Source organism: Opisthocomus hoazin, chromosome 6 (genome assembly GCF_030867145.1).
Source record: "Opisthocomus hoazin isolate bOpiHoa1 chromosome 6, bOpiHoa1.hap1, whole genome shotgun sequence".
In the NCBI taxonomy this organism is placed as follows: Eukaryota; Metazoa; Chordata; class Aves; order Opisthocomiformes; family Opisthocomidae; genus Opisthocomus; species Opisthocomus hoazin.
The window spans coordinates 76366768-76386600 of record NC_134419.1 but is presented as its reverse complement, the minus strand read 5'-3'; the positions used below and the strand labels follow the sequence as shown (position 1 = coordinate 76386600).

Genomic DNA, 19833 nt, shown 5'->3' with positions numbered 1-19833 from the left:
ACCATCCTCTGAGGCAGGTGATTTTTTAGGTGTTTCGGCCCATGCCAATTAGTTGAATAGATTTGGTAGATCTGTTTTCTTCAGTTTGGCATTATCCTGTCAGGAAAATAAGCGTCCAGTGGTCAGCCTTTCCTTCTGGAGTTACTGGTTAGTCTTTTGGGCTCTCTCTGGAGAGCAGTTTATCACTGTCTTGCTGTGGTGAATTTCTAGATGAACTCTAGAAAGGAAAACAAAATACTAATGTGTGTTCAGCATATTATAAAACTATTTCTGAACAACTGGCATTACTTCACTTCTTTGGCATGCCCGCATGACTGATTTTATCCTCTTTGGAGTGACTTAAATTCCTGCTGATTGGGCTGGAAGTTACAGCCTGCCTTGAACTATTTTGTCCGGTTGAAGCTATTTATGACTTGTTAAACAGACTGTTGAAGCTTAAGCTCTGGAAATAATATTCCGTTTGGAGAAATGCCCTTCAGCTGTGTTAGACGTTACATGTTACTGGTATAGCTGAGTGTATTTAAGGGATTAAGCTGTTACGTGATTTTCAGATATGGTCTGCACTACACAGGGCTGGGAATGTAAATGTCATTTATCACCATGGGCTGAAATTTATCCTTTCCTGAGCCCTGAGGAAGAGTTTGCTTTGGAGAGATTTAGGTTTACTGTTCTAAATAGATATGCAGATGAATTGGCTGGCCTTTCCATTTTAGGTCTCAGCAGTGCTGTGTGATGACGAAGTGATGCTGACCATTAAGCCTGGTGAACATGGATCTACCTATGGAGGAAACCCGTTAGCTTGCCGCATTGCCATGGCAGCGCTGGAGGTTTGTGGGTTGTAAGAGAGATTTGCATTCCAAAGAGAAAAGGGTGTTGCACTGACATGATCATTGCTTAAATAAATGATACAATTTGTTATGCTGCAAGTAGAAATCTAGTGTTAAGTAAGAATGGAAAATTGGTAGTGGTTAACTCTTTGCCTAGATCACCTAACAAATTCTAAAGTCTTTACTGGAAATAGGTCTGAATTCCTGTGTATTTTGTGGTCTAAATGTCTTAAATGACAAAATAGAATTTATTTAGGGGAAGTTTTGAGGCACTTATGTAAATTCAGTAAAATAGTTTCACAAATTTTACAATGACATTTTGAAATTGGCTTATTTTACTGTACCATATTGCAGTGGCTGCTGCTCGGTGAGCTTGATAACGTGTATATGCTACTGGAGGTCTGAGAGAAGCTGGTAAAATGCCTTGTCCAGAGCCCGCATTTTAGTTATTCTGTGACTGCATAATTGACTACATGTAAAGCAAGTCACTCAGAAAGCCTCATCAGTACCCAATATGCAGACCTGGGCGGATTAAGAGTCTTCAGTGGTTTGCTGTTTACTTGTAAATAATGGCAAATGAAAAGCCATTAATTTAGAACAAAACTTCAGAGAGATTATTGTTTCTTGTAAACATGAGTGAGTGAAGGCTTAATACTAATCTGCTTGGATACGCAGCCTTTGCAGTGACGCTATGGGTGCAGCAGCTTTTGTGTCTCAGCGCTTGTAAAGTCGTTAGTCACCCATTCCAGCAGGGTACAGAAAACAAATGCAGCGCCCTTCGGTTGACTGCGGATCTCCCTTCCCTTTAGGTAATTGAAGAGGAAGACTTGGCTAAAAATGCAGAAATAATGGGTAACATACTAAGAAATGAGCTCATGAAGACACCATCTGATATTGTAACTTCTGTAAGAGGAAGAGGACTATTAAATGCAATTGTAATTCGGGGAACCAAAGGTAAGGAAATATAGTCAACTGCACAATCACAGCATGAAAAATATACATTTTAAGTTAAATTGAAAGTATCTTAGCGGAGTAGGGGGATGGCTTATAGGCATCGTGTTTGGGTTCAGATCTTGGCTATAGTACTGTGGTACCTACTGAAAACTTATTCAAGTGACTGCGTGCTATTAAAATAGTGGGGTTTTTTTTAACTAAATCTGAACATTTTTTTTTAATTATTTGAATTATTTTGTAATTTGATGATGTTCAAACCTGATGGTCAGTCTAGCTTCCAACAAATACCCTTTTGTCTCCTCACTTGGAGAAAATAGGCCACATCTGTGAAGCCAGTTGCTGTCAGATTATGGAAGGACGGGCTGAGGTCGGTTGTTCCAGGGTAGTTGGAAGAGTACAGTGAATACAGGAGGGTACAAGGAAGGAAGAAGCTAATGACTGAGAACGAGTTTCTAGGGATTAACACCTTGAATTATATCAGCACACAGTTTAGAAGCCAGAGCAGACAATTAGTTTTGTCATGAGTATGCCAAGAGACAAAGTGCTGCGGGGGGGGGGGGTGTTGTGATGTCCTGAGACACGCACGTGACACACTGAAATCCAGATGTCAGTGTCACCTTGTGTGAAGTCCTGTCCAGATGGTCTCTTACCTCCCCTTTGGCATGGTTCGCTTTGTAAAATGTATTGCTACATCTAGACAAGCACTCAGCTGTGAGGGAGCAGAACTTGGTGTGCAGGAGGCAAACTTGTGAGCCCCTTCAGACAAGTTGCAGTTTTGCAGCGGTCTTCTGGGGAGCTGCTCAGACCCTCAGAAGTGACCACTGCCCCTGTGAACACACTGCATCTTTTCGCTGCCGGGGGGCAAGGAGCTTACAATCTGACCCCACGTACCTCGTGCTGCAGTTGTGCTGCTTTTTCTGCTGTAGTGCAAGTGCTTTTCTCTTTTTCCCTGAATTGTAGACTACGATGCCTGGAAGGTGTGTTTGCGGCTCCGTGATAACGGACTTCTTGCCAAACCTACGCATGGTGATATCATTCGGCTGGCACCACCGCTTGTGATTAAGGAGGATGAAATCAGAGAGTGCATCGAAATAATTCATAAGACCATTCTGTCTTTCTGAACACATGGCTTTTAAAGTATGGCTGCTGACTGACTCAAGGTGCTGCGTTGAAATATGCGCGACGAAGGCCTGCTCTTGAAGCAAGCATCTCTCACTCCTTTTGTCTAAGAGGACTTAACTCTCAAAACGTAGCTATGTCTTTAAATTATAAAGGCTCTGAAGAAAATAAAGAGTGATTTTAAAGAGCTTCCAATCTTGGAATACTTGGGAGTAAAGTGGTGAGGTTCTGTTCATCTAGTCGTGTACCTATTGAACAGTTAAGTTGGAATGTTGGAGGGGAGATACCTGTAGAAATCTGTTTCATTGTTGAAAGTCTGAGCCAAAGTTTAAAACATAATTTATATATATTTTAGTAAGGGTGGTATTGCACTCTCATACAGCTCTCCAAAACATCACATTTGGCATTTTTGCCTCTTGGTGGCATGTCTGTAGGGTGGAAGCATTTATCATTATGGATGAATTTCTGTTTCTCATTTGTAGCTACAAAAAGCTTCTAACACTGAAGGTTTGACAAACTGGGTGCTATGCTGGTGAACTTGATAAGCATCGGGCTGTGTTCTGTATGTAAAATATTTTGATTGTATGACAAGAGATGCTGTTTTCAAGCCTGGTCTCGGTGTTTGGCTTTGCAGTCTTGTAAAATAGATCTAAGCATATAGAAACTTTCTATAACCTGAATATTTATATTAAAACATGCCATGCATTAAAAAGAAAAAGTTCATGCGCAGCTAAAATACAGAGTGTGTTCAGAAAGAGCAGGCCTCACAGAAACTTGCCCTTGCCTCTGTCCAGAGCCACAGCAAGTGCTGCCTTTGCAGTCTGTGTGTTTCTGTCCATCTCTGTGTGGAAGCTTCTGCGCTTTTTTACAGGGTGAGTGTTTCTGCGCTTTCATGCCTTTGGACGCTGGTGATATGCTATTCTCTATGAAGCTGTGGAGTTGGCTGCTGTTGTACTGGGTTGTTTCTTTGTATTTCTTAACTGAGCTGGTTTTAGCAGAGGCTAAACCCTCATTAATCACTGTTAATGCAAAATATTCCCTTCGCCAAGCGTAGGGGTTAAATGCATTCACACGACTGTAATTGGAAGTGGTAAATAAATCCCGTGGTATTTTAAAGGCAACATAGTTTATGGAAGTGAACCAGTCTGCTGGCTGGGGTCACAGAACTGTTTACCCTGCCTTGTTTTGGGTGAGGCGAAAGGAGTAGCCATCTGCTGCAGATGAAGTAAGACTGACTTCAGTTTGGAAAGGCCTCATTGTTGCAAGGGGTAATGTGTCACTGTGACTGTTAGTCTTAGGAATAAGAAAATAATGCAGAAAGGTGTTGCCTGAGAAGTCTGGCATTGCTGAAAGCTCTGCTTCTGAAATCCGACTGGAAAGGAGTGAAATAAGTGGAGGAAACCGTAATGTAAACAGCATTCGCTGGAGTCCTTTCAGAGACCAAAAGGTAAACCCCCCAAAAATCCTTAGCAGCCGAAAAGTTTATTTTTATAGAGTAATAGGGCTGGCAAGGAAGAAGGACATCATTAGATCTGTTCCCCTGCCCAAATGACAGCTATGTCATTGTTTGCCTACTTGCCTGGAAGGGCTGCAGGGCAGAAGACTCCAGTCTTTGTTTCAGTGCTGCCCTGTCCTTGCTGTTAGCAAGTCTCCTGCCGTATTCTCCGTCGGTCTCTCTTGCTGCTCGTTTATTGTGTCCGTCAGGCCACAGAGCAGGTTATTTTCCTTCTGCGCAACCGCCTTTTACACACATAAAGTTTGTTGCTGTTCCTCTGTCAGTCATTGCTCCTTCTCTAGCTAAAATTCTATTGCTTTCCCGAGAGGCAGCATTTTCTCGAGCCCCTGCTGTTCTGCGATTCACTGCTCCGGCCGTGCCCTCCCCGACGCTGAGCAGAGCTGGGCGAGTTCACGTGGCTGTGCCTTGGGTTTTTCTGCAGCAGCACGATGCTTTTATCTCTCAGCCTGTGCTCCCAGACTCCCTTTTGTGCAAACTTTTCTGAAGAACAGCTTTAAAGCTGTTTCCCCCATTTTTAATTTGTGTAATAAGCAAGAATTGCATGCATGTAAAGTTTTGTGGTCTACTGACTTTCATCCTGTATTACTGAGAATATTTTTCTGGCTTCTGGTGATCAATTTGAGCTCTAATCTTGTCCAACCCACTTTATGGTTGCAGATTTACTAGGCCAAGACTTCTCAGAACTTGAGTATTTTTTCTGGGCTTTTTATTCATCCGACGGTTGCTTCATGAATCCAATTTCCTTGACGAGCTTGTGAACATCAAGGTATGTATAGCCTTTCTGAAGACAAGTCAAAAACTGTTATCCTGAATTGCCCTGACTTAATGACGGGGTAATTGAGGAGTTTTCTGTTTTAACCTGAAGGTTCTCTGACTCCTTCTCAACCCTTCGTTGTTCCCGTAGCCACAGCTACCCATGTGAGGTGCACACCACCTGCCTAAGCAGCTCAGAAATTCGGGAGCAGGACTGAGGATGAGAAAGTCCCCAGAGCTCATAGGCGTGTGCAGAGCCTAAATACCCGTTTCGGGTGGGCAGGGCCCTTTCAAGGTACAGTGGCCGGTCCTTCTGCGTTGGTGTGGTGGTGGCTCGGATGCGTGCCCAGGAGGTGGCTCGGGGTGAGGGAGTCCCATGTCCTGCATGGGTGCGTTTGTCACTGTCTGTCCATCTGGGGGTGGGACACTGAAACGATGCTGCTGTGCAAACCAGTGGAAACCCAATGCGGTGGGAAGCACAGCAAGGATGGGAGTGTGTGACTGCAGCCTGGGAGCTAAAGCAGGCAAGGGTTTTTTTTTAATTTTTTTTTTGATTGCTTACAGTTCAATGCCAGAACAATTACAGAATTACATATATTATTTTGGGAGTGAAGGCAGGAACCCAGGACTTCTCCTCCCAGATATTAAGCCCGTCACCGGTTAACCTCCGCTTCAACAACAATAAAAAGCATCTTGGCAGTTGTCGGTGAGATAGCAGGAAGAGCCAGAATGGCCAAAGGAAATGTCAAAGCTCCTCTTCTTCTAGTGCCCAAAGTGGCAGATCATCTGCCTTTCATATGTTGTGTGTGTTTTGAGAAAGAGAGGGCAAAAGACGGGCTTGCTTTGTCATGGAAACTGTTTTTTGTCTGTCTCCTGCCAAGCATAAACTGGGATTTGGTCAGTTTTCAGTGACACCGCTTAAACCTCTCAAACTCAAATATAGCTGCTTGTATAACTACAGTGCTTGTAAACTGGTCTCTGGTTTTGTTGTCTGGGATTTTAATTAGCCTTAGAATTTTTCTGCAGGGCTATAATTACCAAAAAAATGTAGACGACTACAGTGCCCTGACCCGCTTAGTGCCAGAAGTTCAGTGCTTTCGGGTTTGTACTTGTTCCACTTACGGTTCAAGTGTATATAGCTCTGCCAAATGCTGGTCCTGAGCAAAGTTTAATTTGAAGGAAGCCAAACTGATAATCATGTACAAATTAGTGTAATATATACACTGAAATGTGCAAAGAAAATATGTAAGACAATTCATAACATGTAAGAAGTTTGTTTTTTGCCTCATGACTTTATAGGAGGTGAGAAATGCAAGCTCAGGGAATGCCCTTCGTGTGCCTTCCCAGTATTTGTCGAGTGCTTTTCTTACTTTGTGGTAGTTAGAGATGAGAATGTGGAAATGGCATTTCCTTGGTGGTGCTTTTTGCTGGTGTAACTGGAATTTATTCTTGAAATGGTGCTTGAAAGAGATCTGTGTTGCCTATCCAGAGGGTGTAGGTTTCTTTCACAAGAGCTACGCAGCAATAAAATTTTCTAAAGGTGTACATATGTATCTACAAAATGTTGCTTTAAACATTTGGCTGTAAAGGCTTAATCTGCCTCCATTATATCGCCTGCACATATTTTTGTGAAGTAGCTTCTGTTGTTTCTTTGCATCAGGTGTAGGAAATGCTTTTCTAACTGACTGGTGACTCTGGGTTCAGTGCTGTGCACACACAGGGAGGTGATCCAAGCACCCCAGAGCCAAGCCAGCATTCCTCGGGCACCCAGGGCAGCCCTTGGCTTCGCTGGCAGCTTTGCTTGCAGAAAGAATGCCCAGTTGTGCTGGGTGCCCGTGCACTTTGGTAAGAGAAGTGTGAATGGTTTTTGGCATGAAATCATGCAATAGATATGCTGCCATAAACAAAAAAGTATTGCTGTGTTTATGGATAAATGTAAGCCAAGATTTAAAGGCACTATGTGAAGCACTGGAAGGCAAGAGCAACGTAGTGGACAGTGGGGAGACAGGAAAACGTAGAGTGCAGGTTTTCCTTTTTTTCCTTTCCTGCTGGCAATCTTGGGAATCACGCTTCTGACGTTGTCCTTTATCTGGGCTTCTTTTCAGCTGCAAAACCATGAACTTGTGTCACCAAACGATATTTTCTAAAGTTAAAAATTATCAAAATAGATTGCTTGCTGAATAGGACCCAGATGCCTTTTGGTCATGCTAAAAAGCTGCGCATCTTGAACCTGTTAGAAGTTTCCGTGATGAAGCAATCTCTGTTTTGTTGAACAGCAATGTGAGTGGATTAGTGAAGTAGAAAAACAGGCTTTAGTTGTGTCTTTATTTATTTATTTTTTTTTTTGGCTATAGCTGCTTAGCTGCTTCTTCCCTTTTCCTCTTTTCCACCTTTCTGGCAGCAGATGGAGCCAGCAGCTCAGCTTTAAGCTGAGAGCTTGCTGCTGGGTGGGGAGTTTTTGGAGTTTGTGATTACTGGGGTCTTGCTTTTGGTCTTTACTAATACAAAAATGTGCCAAACTTCAGTCTTATCTCTGGGCTGTATCTCAGCTTGCGCTGTGCCCTCTTGTAGCTAATTTGTATGAAGGGGATTGCAAAAAGAATTCCTGTCTCTCTAGCATGACAAACGCCCAGTAATTCCTAGCTGTCAGCATGTGACTGATAGGGATGTAGGGACAGCTGAGAAAAGGGGGGGGGGGGAAAAAGAGGCTTTCCTTCTCACAGCACTGAAGTAGAGCAAATCAGAAGGTGGAGGTTTGAGACAAATTTTTAAATAATTCTTTAAACATTTCAAAATATTTCTTTCCCTGGATGTCCCTGTGGTGCTTCAATCCAGAGTGAGAGACTTAACCAGCTGGGATTGCTGTATTTGTGCAGTAAAAAGAGGTGTTTTGCTGAACGCTCACTCAACCTTCAGCAGGAAAAACAGACAAGGTAAAAAAGGCACTGGCACTGTTAAGCTATTAAAAAGCGCTAGTACTACCCTGGTAGAAACCTCACAAAACTTCTGTGTTGCCCAGCACGTGGAAGGGTCTTGGCATCTGCAGCAGACACTGGAGGGTGGTAGCTTTTCTTACTGCTTCGTCTGTAAAACACCCGGGGAGCTGGCGGGAGCTCTGAGCTCCGTGGGTCAGACTGCTCACCGGGTCAGAGAGCTGCTGACTTGGGCCACCGGTTAAAATGCTCCTTTGTTGTTTTTTTTTTTATTTCTTTCCAATGCAAGTTAATGTGCTTTTATTTTCATCTTTGAGGCAGCCTGTTTTAACCTTGCAGCCCAGCATGCTGGATGCTAACGTGGTGAGGATAAGAGGTGGCTGTAAGGAATCCTGTTGGGTTGTTGTTCCCCTCCTCAGTGCTCTCTCATCTGTTCAGGCTTGTTTGGAGCAATCTGAGCAGACTGTCCTGTCTGGAAAATCCCCGGGCTGTTATCGGCGCTGGTCCAACTAAGTAAGGGTCGAAAGCAACTCCTACTCATTCCTGTATAAAATCCTATTAAGCTGCTATGATTTAGGCTGCTTAGAAAGCCCCTCAAGAGCATTGACCCTTTGCATGATGTGTAAACCAAACAAAAGCCTGGACCTTGGATGAACTCCCAGCCCGTCCTTAGGGTCTGACATGTGGGAGACCTAATCCTCAAGCTAATACAGTTGTTTGGAATGAGAAAGGGCAAAAGCTGGCCTAATTATACACCTCAACTTGAAATAACAGAAGGAACCATACGTAAGAGGGGGTAACCTACCCTCTGAACACTCAGTTCTCTGTCTGCTGTTGATTCCAGCAGGCACTGAGGCTGCCCTGCCTTGGAGGAGTTGTGCTGGAGCTCACTTCTATGTCAGAAATAAAACCGTGGCTCAGACAGACTGTGCAGGCAGGACTGGCAGCGGTAGTCATTCCCTCCGTCATTCCTCAATTGCTGGCAATGCAGCCGAAGTATTAAGGTGTTTGGCAGTTAGTTCCTTCAGCACACCCCTATCACCCTCACAAGGGTGCTGTGGGAGTTCCCTTGACATTCAGAAATCGGCTGGAGACCATGGAGTGAGAAGAGGCCCAGGAGCGCTTCCATTACCACTGCTACCGACTGCACCTACAGGTCTCTGCCTTGTGGAAAGAGTATCCATTTTCCAGTATTCCTCTATAGTGTTTCACCTTTTACCCATAACAGCAATCATATACCATTAAATATGAATTATTTGGTATTTTGGAAGCATTTTTGGATAATGCATGAATAGCACAGCTTCTCCAAAAGGGATCTTGCTCATTTCCACCCCCGTGGAGGCAGAATGGCCGAGGAAATCACAAAGCACATGAAAGCTTCAGCTGTTATCCTGCAAACCACACCTACTACCACCAGTTAAGTGGCAGCTCCTACCTTCTCCCGTCTTTCTGAATAACAAGGATAGGGTAAGTCAGTCCCACAGGGACTGGCCAGCTCTGTCATCACAGGTGGAGAGATAGATGGAGGAATAAAACCCGCTTTTAGATACCGTATTGCAGTAGTTTAACACACAAACCTTGGTCAGGACTAAACATCTAGCAGAAAATTACTGGTTGTATTGCATTACAGGTCCATAACTGCATACAGACTGTCCTAGTGGTGGGTGGATGAAGCCTTGTTGGAGCGGATGGTTGTGAGAAGCATCCTTTATTTGAGGTTACCTTGTTCACATGGCCAGGAAGCCATTGGAGGAGCACCCAACTCCGTTCCTATTCCCTCTTCAGAAAAACCCTCAGGGACTCTGAATTTTGGCTGCCCTCTCTGGCCTAAGGGGTGGGACAGCGTTAACTGTTTGAGGGTGAGTTCCACTCAGGGAGTCCGTTAGGTTAGCTGCTCCAGTGAGGAAGGGGGTGATGGAGAGTCCCCGGTCAGTGCTGGGGAGCTGGTGCTTGAGGAACTGCAGGCACCTGTGGATGGTCACCCAGCTCCATGCAGGACAGGTCCCACAGCCCTGCTACTGAGCACAGCACCTTCCACCTCCACGGGACAGGATAAAGTACGTGCTTTCCTTCTGCCACCACATTTGCCTGACTACAGGCTCCCGAGACATCAGTGAGCGTCTCTGGAGGTGCCCTGTGCCTGGCATGACAGGACCATGGTTTCTCCTCTGGTGTCTAAGCAATACCCTCTGTGTAAATGATGCCGATACACGTGCAGGGTTGCAAACTTGCGTTGTACAAAGCAGAATATTATAAAAGGAAAAGAAAAAAGGACAGGGAAAGCGATGCTGTTGTATGAGAAGCATTACACCGCTTTGTGTCCCCGCACCAGGCTGGCTCTGTCCCTGGGGGAAGCTGTGTGTGCACATGGACCAGAGCCACGTAATCAGGCCATTTTGTATTGTCTAGACTGCAATAAATGTCAGGCAGTTGGAGTACAAACACAGAGCCACGGCCTTGCTGATGTGCTCCTTGATCTCTCCCTCTCTCATCTGCAGGAACAGTTCCTTCACATCAAGGTTAAAGGCAGTGTGAGAAAGGGACTGGTATTTGCATGCGGTACGGGCTCTGAGCAGGAGAGCTCGGGTTTGAGCTCCCGGCGCTGAAGTTAACCTTCAAGAGCACAAAAATGAAAACAAGATTAAAGCCAAATCGGGCGGGCGTTCCTGTGCAGCCGCTGCGTTCGTAGCGGACGATACCTGCATTATTAAAGACGTGAAGTGGGTGCAGAGTGGCCTCTCCAAGCAGAGCTGCTGCTTGCTAGCGTAGGAGCTGATGCAAGAATATAATTTTGAAAGGCCCTGCTCGTTGTGGCACTGGGGAGATGAACTGGGATCCATGTAACGGGGCTTTCAAAGCTCTGATGCCCCTGCTTATGTCCACAGGCGTGAGCCACAGGGATGCACAGCTCGTCGTTAGGCAACCTGGATGACCTTCATCCCTGGGAGGGAGGGCCCCTCATGCACCCGTGGGTGTTTTCAGCTTGGTGGGTGTTTTTGGTTCATGGGCAGAGGAATCCAATCATCAGATTTTTTCCAGGACAGTCTCAAGATGTTCCTGATGGTTCTCCAAACGGATGCTCGCAGCAGCCCGGACCCTCATGGCGAGGGTGAGGGAGGCACCATGGTGGGGACTGGGGAGCGTGGGGTGCTCAGAGATGGATGGGGATGGCTTTTTCCAAGCTGAAAGGCAACAGTTTGCAATTCACAAGATGTGAGCTTCAGCAGGAACATTTTGGTTTAATCTAGTCCTCTGCCCACGCTATTCTTCTGCAGGCTGGTGGGTGGTCACATGCTAAACCAATAACAAGTAAATTAAAACCAAAAAGAAGGGCTGACAACCATGGTGGTGCCTGGGACCTGCTTCCCCACGTGGCACAGCTTCCCTTGTCTCATTGTGGCTGGGCCAGCTGTGCCCACGCAACCGTGCTGGCGTTTCTTGGTGACTAGAGCAACCGAGATCTCAATCCAGAAGCAAAGGTAACATTACTGAACAGGAGAACAAGGTCTAGGGTGAAAATCAGCATTTTCAGAGAAGTACTGGTGCCTGCCTTGCCTCGTGAGAGAGTCCTGAGGGTCTCCCTTCTCTTGGCAGAGCTAAAACTTTGGATATTTGGAGAATGTGCTTTCGCAATTTAAGAGAAACTTGGAGCAAGATCAATGTTTATCTGAAGACCAAAAAAGTAACGAGGATGTGAACATGTGGAATAGCTTGGTGGGAGTAGGCACAGCTCGCTGAGGTTGCACAAGAGCGATGAAGAAGCTTTACAAGAACAGACACAAAGTGCTGGCAGTGGCAGCAAGGTCGCAGAGCTCCTTTCAGCCGTGCTTCCCAGGCTAGTGCTCCCTCCCCAAATCTGGGAAGCCTCAAAAACTTCTCCTGCTCTGCCCGAGGGGGTCTGGGTCATCACCTCCCACCTCAATTCCTTGCTTTTATCACCCAGGCCTCAGAGAACACTTTATTCTCCCCTTAAAGATTCAGCACATGCCCCCTCACTCTTCGCTTGAGGCTCAGCCATCCAGATGTTCAACCGCCTTCGCCAGTGTTGTGTCTTCAAGCCTGCTCAGGGCTTCTGTTGCTCTCTGTGGTGCTCTCTCCCCTTGCTGTGCTCCCAAAACTGGCTGCAGCCTTCAAATTAAGATTTTCCAGGGCTTACACAGAGCGGCAGCACACCTTCAAGATAGCTATTCTCCTTATTTAGGCATCTAAGCAGGATATTATCTTTTTTTTTGTTTTTAAACATTTTTTTACGACAGCACGACTCGCATCTCGCTGGTAACCTGTGATAACTGCCCGTGGCTGGTTTTTTGTTGTCTGTCAATGCCATTGATTATTCCTGCCCAAGTGCCACGCTTGGCACTTGCCCCTGCTTCCACCTCTTTCTCCAGTTTCTCAAGACCTTGCTGAATTTTATCCCTGACAGTCTTCTACCCGCTGCCTGTCCGAGCTGTCGAGCTTAGCCTGCTCTGGGGGGCCATGACAGCACTGACCCCAACCAGGTCCAGGACAGACCCTTGCTAAATGCCTCATCCCAGTTTGTCAGGGTGCCACTGGTAGCTGCCAAGAGATTGATTATGAGACATTCCCACTGCAGTTTCATGCCAATCTCGGTTCCAGAGCTTGGTTCTGAGGGCAGCAGCAGGAGCCTTCCCAACGTGAGGTTACACGACGCCTGCTGCTTCTCCCACGTTCAGAAATACTGTCAATCTGTTATGGAAGGGACTAAAATTGATTGACTTGATGTTTTCCTGATAAATCCACCATGCCTGCTGTTCATAACTTTGTGGGAGCGGGTGAGTTTTGCCAGAGTATCCCATGCAGGGGTGGGGTGCGAGGTGTCACGGTGGGTTTGGACAGGCAATTTAAAAAAAAAAAAAGCAAAGCAGCTAGAAACTTGACAAGTTCAGTCCAGCCTGTGGATGGGAAGCGTTGAAATTAAGGAGGGAGATGAGTCACTGAGAGAGAATGAAGAGTATTAATAGAATATGATCCCTGCTCATCACCGAGCTCCAAGCAGACAACATGACGAACACATCACACCAACGTGGGCAACCACTGACCCATGGGCTGTTATCCCCCAGCCTCCGTCTTACAGCTATCGCTGCAGACAGTAGCTCAAAGAGCTGCTAGCAGAGGCACATCTCAGAATATGAGAGTATTCTGCTGCCCATAGGACAGCCCAGCTGCAGGTGGTGTGGGCTGCCAGATCCCTGCCAGATCCCTGCTAGATCCCTGCAGCTGCTGGGGCTGCTGGGGCTCTTTAGCCGTTATAATACGGGTTGTTTTTTCTGACCAAGCTTACTAAGGTCACTGCACTACAGCCCTTGCGACGTGTCCTCCTCTTCATCAGCGCCCTGATCTCTGTGCTGTCTGCAAGCTTGATTAGGGACAAGCTTTCCTCTTGCTTCCTCATCAACAGAAGTTTAAAGCAGCACAAGACGGAGTTAAAGCTGGTTTGAAGGTGCCTGCTGCTCACAGATTTCACATTTGCTTGATTACCTGACCGTTCCCAACCCTAATTGCCGTGCTGTATCACACATCGCATTGCGCCGTTCCTGCCGGCGCAAGCGGCTGCTGCCTCCTGCCTTTGTGTGAAGCTCCAGCTCATCAGCTGTGTTTGGGCTGCTTCTGCCTAAAAGAGGGCCACCAGGTTCTGCTCGTGCCTTGTTGGCTCCTGCCCGTGGCTGCCTGCGTGGGCAGAGCCCCGGTCTGTGGGAAAGGGTTGGGAAGCTTCTCGGGGGCCATGTTGCCCTTTGCTCCTCCACTCCTCTTGGCATCCCCTGGCAGATGGGTGGAGAATGGGGAGCAGCACTCTGCCCGTGGGCAACCCCACGCTCCTGGGGTAGCACAAGTAGAGGTGTATTTATGAAGGCTTAAGAAAAACACTCAAAAGAAAATATTCAAAAGCAACACAAAATGTAGTCAAGGCTGGATTTACCTAGAAGACAGTTTTCTACATGTTTTTTGAGGCTGAGTGTGTGATGTCTATTTTATTCATAATTTAACCCTCTGTTAGCCATCCTAACTCTCTGAATGAGTCTTTTGTCCTCAGAGACTGGAGACCTGGGCCTGTCCCTCACCCAGAAGGTTCGTGTTGTTGGTGGGGCATGCTCAGCAACTGACTATAGCTGCTACTTGCAGATCTCCCCACTTCCCACCTTCTTAGCAGGGAGCTGTTTTAGGATCAGCCGCTTTGTCTCTGCTTGCACAACGAGCATTTGAACTCTGGTTGCAGTTTGTAACCCCGTTCACGGAAAGGCATTGCCACGTGTCTGACTGCTTCAGCCTCCCAAAGCCTCCTCTGGAGGGACATCACTCGAAATCTTTTTGGATGTATTATTAGAAAGATGCCTAACGCATGAAATCAGTGTTGTTCTGAATGGTTTGAGGTCAACCCCATCCTCTGACCGCGGTGCGTTCCTGCTGCTCCGAGCCCCGAGCCAAGCGGTCCCCACCACCACCTCCAGCAGGACCGAGGTTGCTCATTAGCTGCTGCTCCAATGAACATGTGCTGCTGCCACCAGCCCCTCTTCCCGGGAGGATTTCTGGCTTGTGGGAGGAGATGGTGTGTTCACACACATTAATCAAACCTTTCCAGATTCATCTTTGATCATCCACACGCTGAAGATGGCGGCTGCGTTCCCTTGTTGGGGAGCTGGGGTGTGCTGGGAGAGCTGCACCCACGTCCCTGGGTGGCACCCACACCCTGGCCAAAGTTTTTATCCTAAGTGAGAAATGAAGTTTAGTCATGTGAAGGGGTAGTACCATCACACATGCCTCTGACACAAGAGAAATACACACGGAAACCCACAGACAGGTTCTGTTTCCCACTCCCCACCCTGCTGTGGAAGTGTCCTTGCGTGCAGAACTAGGAAGACCCAAACCTTGTGTTTCTTGCAATGCCCGTACCGTGGGGAAAAGCTTCCTTTCTTTGCTATATAATCGCATTTTTTCCTGAAAACCTGAATTCCTGACCTGTTTGCTGGTGCTGACCTATTTGCTGGTCTGCTGAAAGAAGGGGCTGCCCATGCCGAGAAGCTGATTTATGCGCCGACGTGCGACCATGCCTTCACAGCTCTGGCAGCGCACACACGGGTTTGGACGTGACCAGGATTTTTCTAGCACAAACTTATAAAAATGTGTTTTGAGTATGTCTGACACAGTTCCACGGCTGAGAAAAGAGAAATACTGAGGGCTAACAAGCAGGTGGCAGGAACTGCTTTAAAATCTGCGCTCCTTAGAGAGCCCATCATCAGCACAGAAGATGTAATGGGCATGATTAAATAGTTAAGTCATGTGCAAAAGCAATGGGAACAGTGATCTTTCATGTTATGTCCAATTACATCATTCCTCCCAGTGAGATTCCGTGCAATTCCCAGTATTTTCCTTCAGGAAATAGAGATCATAAATGAATGCGATGTACATTTTACAACGTAGCAAGCAGCAATGACAGATTTTGTATGGAAATTTGAAAATTTGGAGTAGACATTCTGCTGTTCTCTTGTATTTATTCTTTCTTTGGCGTAACTGGACTTTCCCAGGATGTTTTTCCTTCCCACGACTCTTCCTGTGCCTGATTCATTATATTCTTTAAGCCTCACTTAAATGAAAATTTCATTCATTATAACTTCGTCACCTTTAATTTCTAAAAGGTCTGTCTAATTATACCCATAAATACCTCAGGAGAGGAATTGTAATCAAACATCATTCATTTAGCGTCCACAGAAATTGAAAGCCGCTCTCCGAAACAATGACTCATCTCATTCTACATGCCAAAACACATGCCTTGCATTTTTAATACCTGAAGTATTTTTTTACTTATAAAAGCTTGGCATATAAAACTTTATCAGATAACATTCATGTTTAACAACTGTGTTTAGATCACATAAATCAGCGCACACACCGCCTTGAGTTGAGAACAAGTTGGCTTCCAGCTCCGCTGCTTTATCTCACGCCCCATTGCCATTTCTGCATCGGAATAAAAGCCATCCTCGCTGACACCTCACTCCATCACCCATTTTTACAGATCTCCTTAGTTACTGATTTATCTGCAGGACATCTCAGACGCCCTGGAGGACATCGGGGAATTCTGAGTGTGTTTCCCATGCCTGGGTGGCTTCCAGGGGATTGCTTTTAAAGATGAATTCAAGGCAGATTTCGGTCCAGACGCCACAGGGTCATTGCACTTCTGCCTGGGAAATCCCAAAACACCAGTTGAACGGGTTGCTGTTGTTTTTCCTTCCTTCTGACCCAGCAATGCTGGGGTACTGTGTCCAGTTCTGGGCTCCCCAGTTCAAGAAAGGTGAGGAGCTACTGGAGAGAGTCCAGCGGAGGGCTACGAGGATGAGGAGGGGACTGGAGCATCTCTCCTATGAGGAGAGGCTGAGGGAGCTGGGCTTGTTCAGCCTGGAGAAGAGAAGGCTGAGAGGGGACCTTAGAAATGCCTACAAATATCTGCAGGGTGGGGGTCAGGAGGACAAGGCCAGACTCTTTTCAATGATGCCTGGCAACAGGACAAGGGGCAACGGGCACAAACTGAAGCAGAGGAAGTTCCAGCTGAACAGGAGGAAGAACTTCTTCCCTCTGAGGGTGATGGAGCCCTGGCCCAGGCTGCCCAGGGAGGTTGTCTTCTCTGGAGATATTCCAGACCCGCCTGGACGCGATCCTGTGCAGCCTGCTCTGGGTGACCCTGCTTGGGCAGGGGGTTGGACTGGGTGACCCACAGAGGTCCCTGCCAACCCCTGCCATGCTGTGATCCTGTGAGTCTGTGACTCTGTGATTCTCGGCAGGCGAGGGGAACACGTTTCCGTGAGTTTTTCCGTCCCACCCGGCATGCTTTCCTTCCAAATTCATGGAAGGCATGGGCTGAAGGAATATTCCAGGCTTGTTCGTTAGTTTAGGAACTTCATCTCTCTGATGCTGCCTGATGGCATTTCATTAAGCAATAAACTGCTGGACCTCATTTTGCTGAGCCAAATAGAGGAAATGAGAAGCAGTGCATTAGACTGACTCTTATCTTATTGCCTGATAGTCTCCCCGACTCAAAGTCCTCTTCTTTTAAATCAAATTCATTCCAAATATCCTTAAAGCAATTTGCCTTATACAAAGTTTAACCCAGCACAAGGCTAAAGGTTTTGAAACAAAAGTGTAGGAAGAATGTGGCCTTTAATGCAGACTGATGAAAACTGCCGGACTGTTATTTCTGAGCTAGGGATGTGTGTAAATCACAGCGGTGGGGCAGGACAGCAGGGAGGGTTTAATGGTTTCTCGGGACTGTATAGAAAGGTCTGCTTTTTGCCCAGATTCATCTGGCCCCAGCTGGTTTGTATCACCTCCAGTGATTTTCAAGGACTATTTATTTCTACTACTTGTAAACCATTTCCCCCCATGCAAATCCTCCCTCAAAGTGACCTTTTCCCAGATATATACAGATTACTCAGCCCAGCATCCTCTCAGGCCGAGGATGCGCGGTGACCTCACCCTCTGTTTCCCTTTTCCCGGCGTCCCAGCTCTCCTGTGTATTGCTTTCCTTCGGTGGGGGGGCCCTTCTGATTCAAATTAATTATCTCGAGCGGCCGTGTTATAAACATGTGTGCGGCAAAATGCCCAAAGGAGAAGCAAAACCCCCAGGTACCTGGCGCTGAGCACTGCTCTTCCTAGATATCATGACATATGTTTGCATACATTTCTCTTCCCCTGAGAAGACCCCAGCCAGCAGGTCGAGGGAGGTTCTCCTCCCCCTCTACTCTGCCCTAGTGAGGCCCCATCTGCAGTGCTGCCTCCAATTCTGGGCTCCCCAGTTCAAGAAAGATGAGGAGCTACTGGAGAGAGTCCAGCGCAGGGCTATGAGGATGATGAGGGGACTGGAACATCTCTCCTACGAGGAGAGGCTGAGGGAGCTGGGCTTGTTCAGCCTGAAGAAGAGAAGGCTGAGAGGGGACCTTAGAAATGCTTATAAATATCTGCAGGGTGGGTGTCAGGAGGACGGGGCCAGACTCTTTTCAGTGGTGCCCAGCGACAGGACAAGGGGCAACGGGCACAAACTGAAGCAGAGGAAGCTCCAGCTGAACATGAGGAAGAACTTCTTCACTCTGAGGGTGACGGAACCCTGGCCCAGGCTGCCCAGGGAGGTTGTGGAGTCTCCTTCTCTGGAGATATTCCAGACCTGCCTGGACGCGGTGCTGTGCAGCCTGCTCTGGGTGACCCTGCTTGGGCAGGGGGTTGGACTGGGTGACCCACAGAGGGCCCTTCCAACCCCGACCATTCTGTGATTCTGTGAGTTCTTGGCAATTTCCCATTCCCCATCGAGAACATTTTCTGCCCAGCTGGGTCCACCATCCCCAGGTTTCAGGGGACCACCGAGGTGTGAGTGGCATCGGTGGGGTCCCTGCGGCCCCAGGACCACCACCACCCTCAGCCTCCCGCTAGCCCAAGCCTTTGCGATGACAGCAACGGCGAGTGGCCTCGCTGCTGGATTGTTCAGGGTGTAAAGAGGGACAATTCGTTGTGGCACAGCTGAGCTGAACCCTCCATCGCTGTGTCTGCGTGGCGCGCTCATCTCACCGGCAGCTCCAGCACGTGGTGGATTGCTGTCGGCACAGCAAGAGTGGGACTCCATTAAAAGTGGCTACTGGACCTTCAGTCCTTAATACGTGCCACCAGTCGTAGCATTCCTCCTCACCCCTCCACGCTGAACACCTCGGGGAGGTATTGGTGAGGAAGAGCATCACGCCCGTTTCAACAAATCCTAGAGGAACCCCGGAAAACCACCGCCGACCAGTTCAGCGAGCTGGCACAAGCCATCCTCTTGCAAATTGCTGGCAGCCTGGTGCTGTCAGTGTTTGGTACATCTTGTTTTCCCTGCTACACCTGTATGTTCTGGACTGATGCCTTTGTAAAAGGTCCTGTTACAGGTATTGACCTGCTGTGCCCCATGGTTGGCTCGGCACTCTCCCACAGACCGGTCTAACCCAGGAGTTTCTCTGAAGAAATCCCCCCAGCTGCAGTTGCCTTGGCCAAAGTCTTTCTCCATCCTCCTTCCCAGGGAGACCAGCTGGACTATCCCAGCAGCCCCAGTCCCAGCGAACCAGCTGTGCCCCTCCCTCCCATTAAATTAGCACACATAACTCAATAAATTGCGCACATTACTCAATAAATTGCACACATTAACAACATTCCTGATGAATGCCTGGGCTTGCAGGTTTTGACTCGACGCAGCTTCACGGCTGTGCAGCCGCTTTCTCACGAGGTGCCTGGGAGCAGTCGGTAGTTACAGACCTACGGGGCAAATGAGAAGAGATTGATGCGTTCACGTCAACCCTGCCTCCACCAAGACAGGGAGCAAATTATATTGAAGCCACGGTGAAGCAATCTGAAGATAATGTGTCTAGTGATAAATTAATTGCAATTTAAAGTTAGTTGGTTTTCCTTTACAAATCCCAAAGAAAGCAAGAAGCGCTATATAAAGCAGATGGTATCTTGTCAGTCAGGGAAACAGAATGAACAAAGCTTGCCGGGATTCAAGCCCGTGTGAGGGAAATCTCTGCTGCGGAGGGGAGGTGAATGATAGATGCTGAGACAATCATTGAAAATTGGCCATCTTTTTACTGCCTGTTATGTCTGCGTGTTTGTCTCCTGGGCCCTGTGCTCCTCCCCAGCGGTTTTGCGGAAACCACGCAGAGTTTTTTTGCTTTGGTGATGGGCAGAAGTTTTCAGTGCGTAAACGCACTTT

The 19833-nt window shown here is 47.3% G+C and overlaps 1 protein-coding gene across 11 annotated transcripts in view; it reads left to right on the top strand.

Moving 5' to 3' along the window:
* The window catches only part of OAT (ornithine aminotransferase), a 53179-nt gene that overhangs the window by 15924 nt on the left and 17422 nt on the right, over positions 1–19833 (top strand). For 5 of the 11 annotated variants that reach the window (XR_012764315.1, XR_012764316.1, XR_012764319.1 and 2 more), the window contains exons 8-11: positions 714–827; positions 1637–1781; positions 5074–5182; positions 5321–5464. Coding sequence is in view for 4 of the 11 variants with exons in the window: in XM_075423891.1 (XP_075280006.1) it covers positions 714–827; positions 1637–1781; positions 5074–5174 (360 nt within the window). In the remaining 7 variants the exon portion in view is untranslated. The other 6 variants (XM_075423893.1, XM_075423892.1, XR_012764318.1 and 3 more) reach the window with 5 other exon arrangements.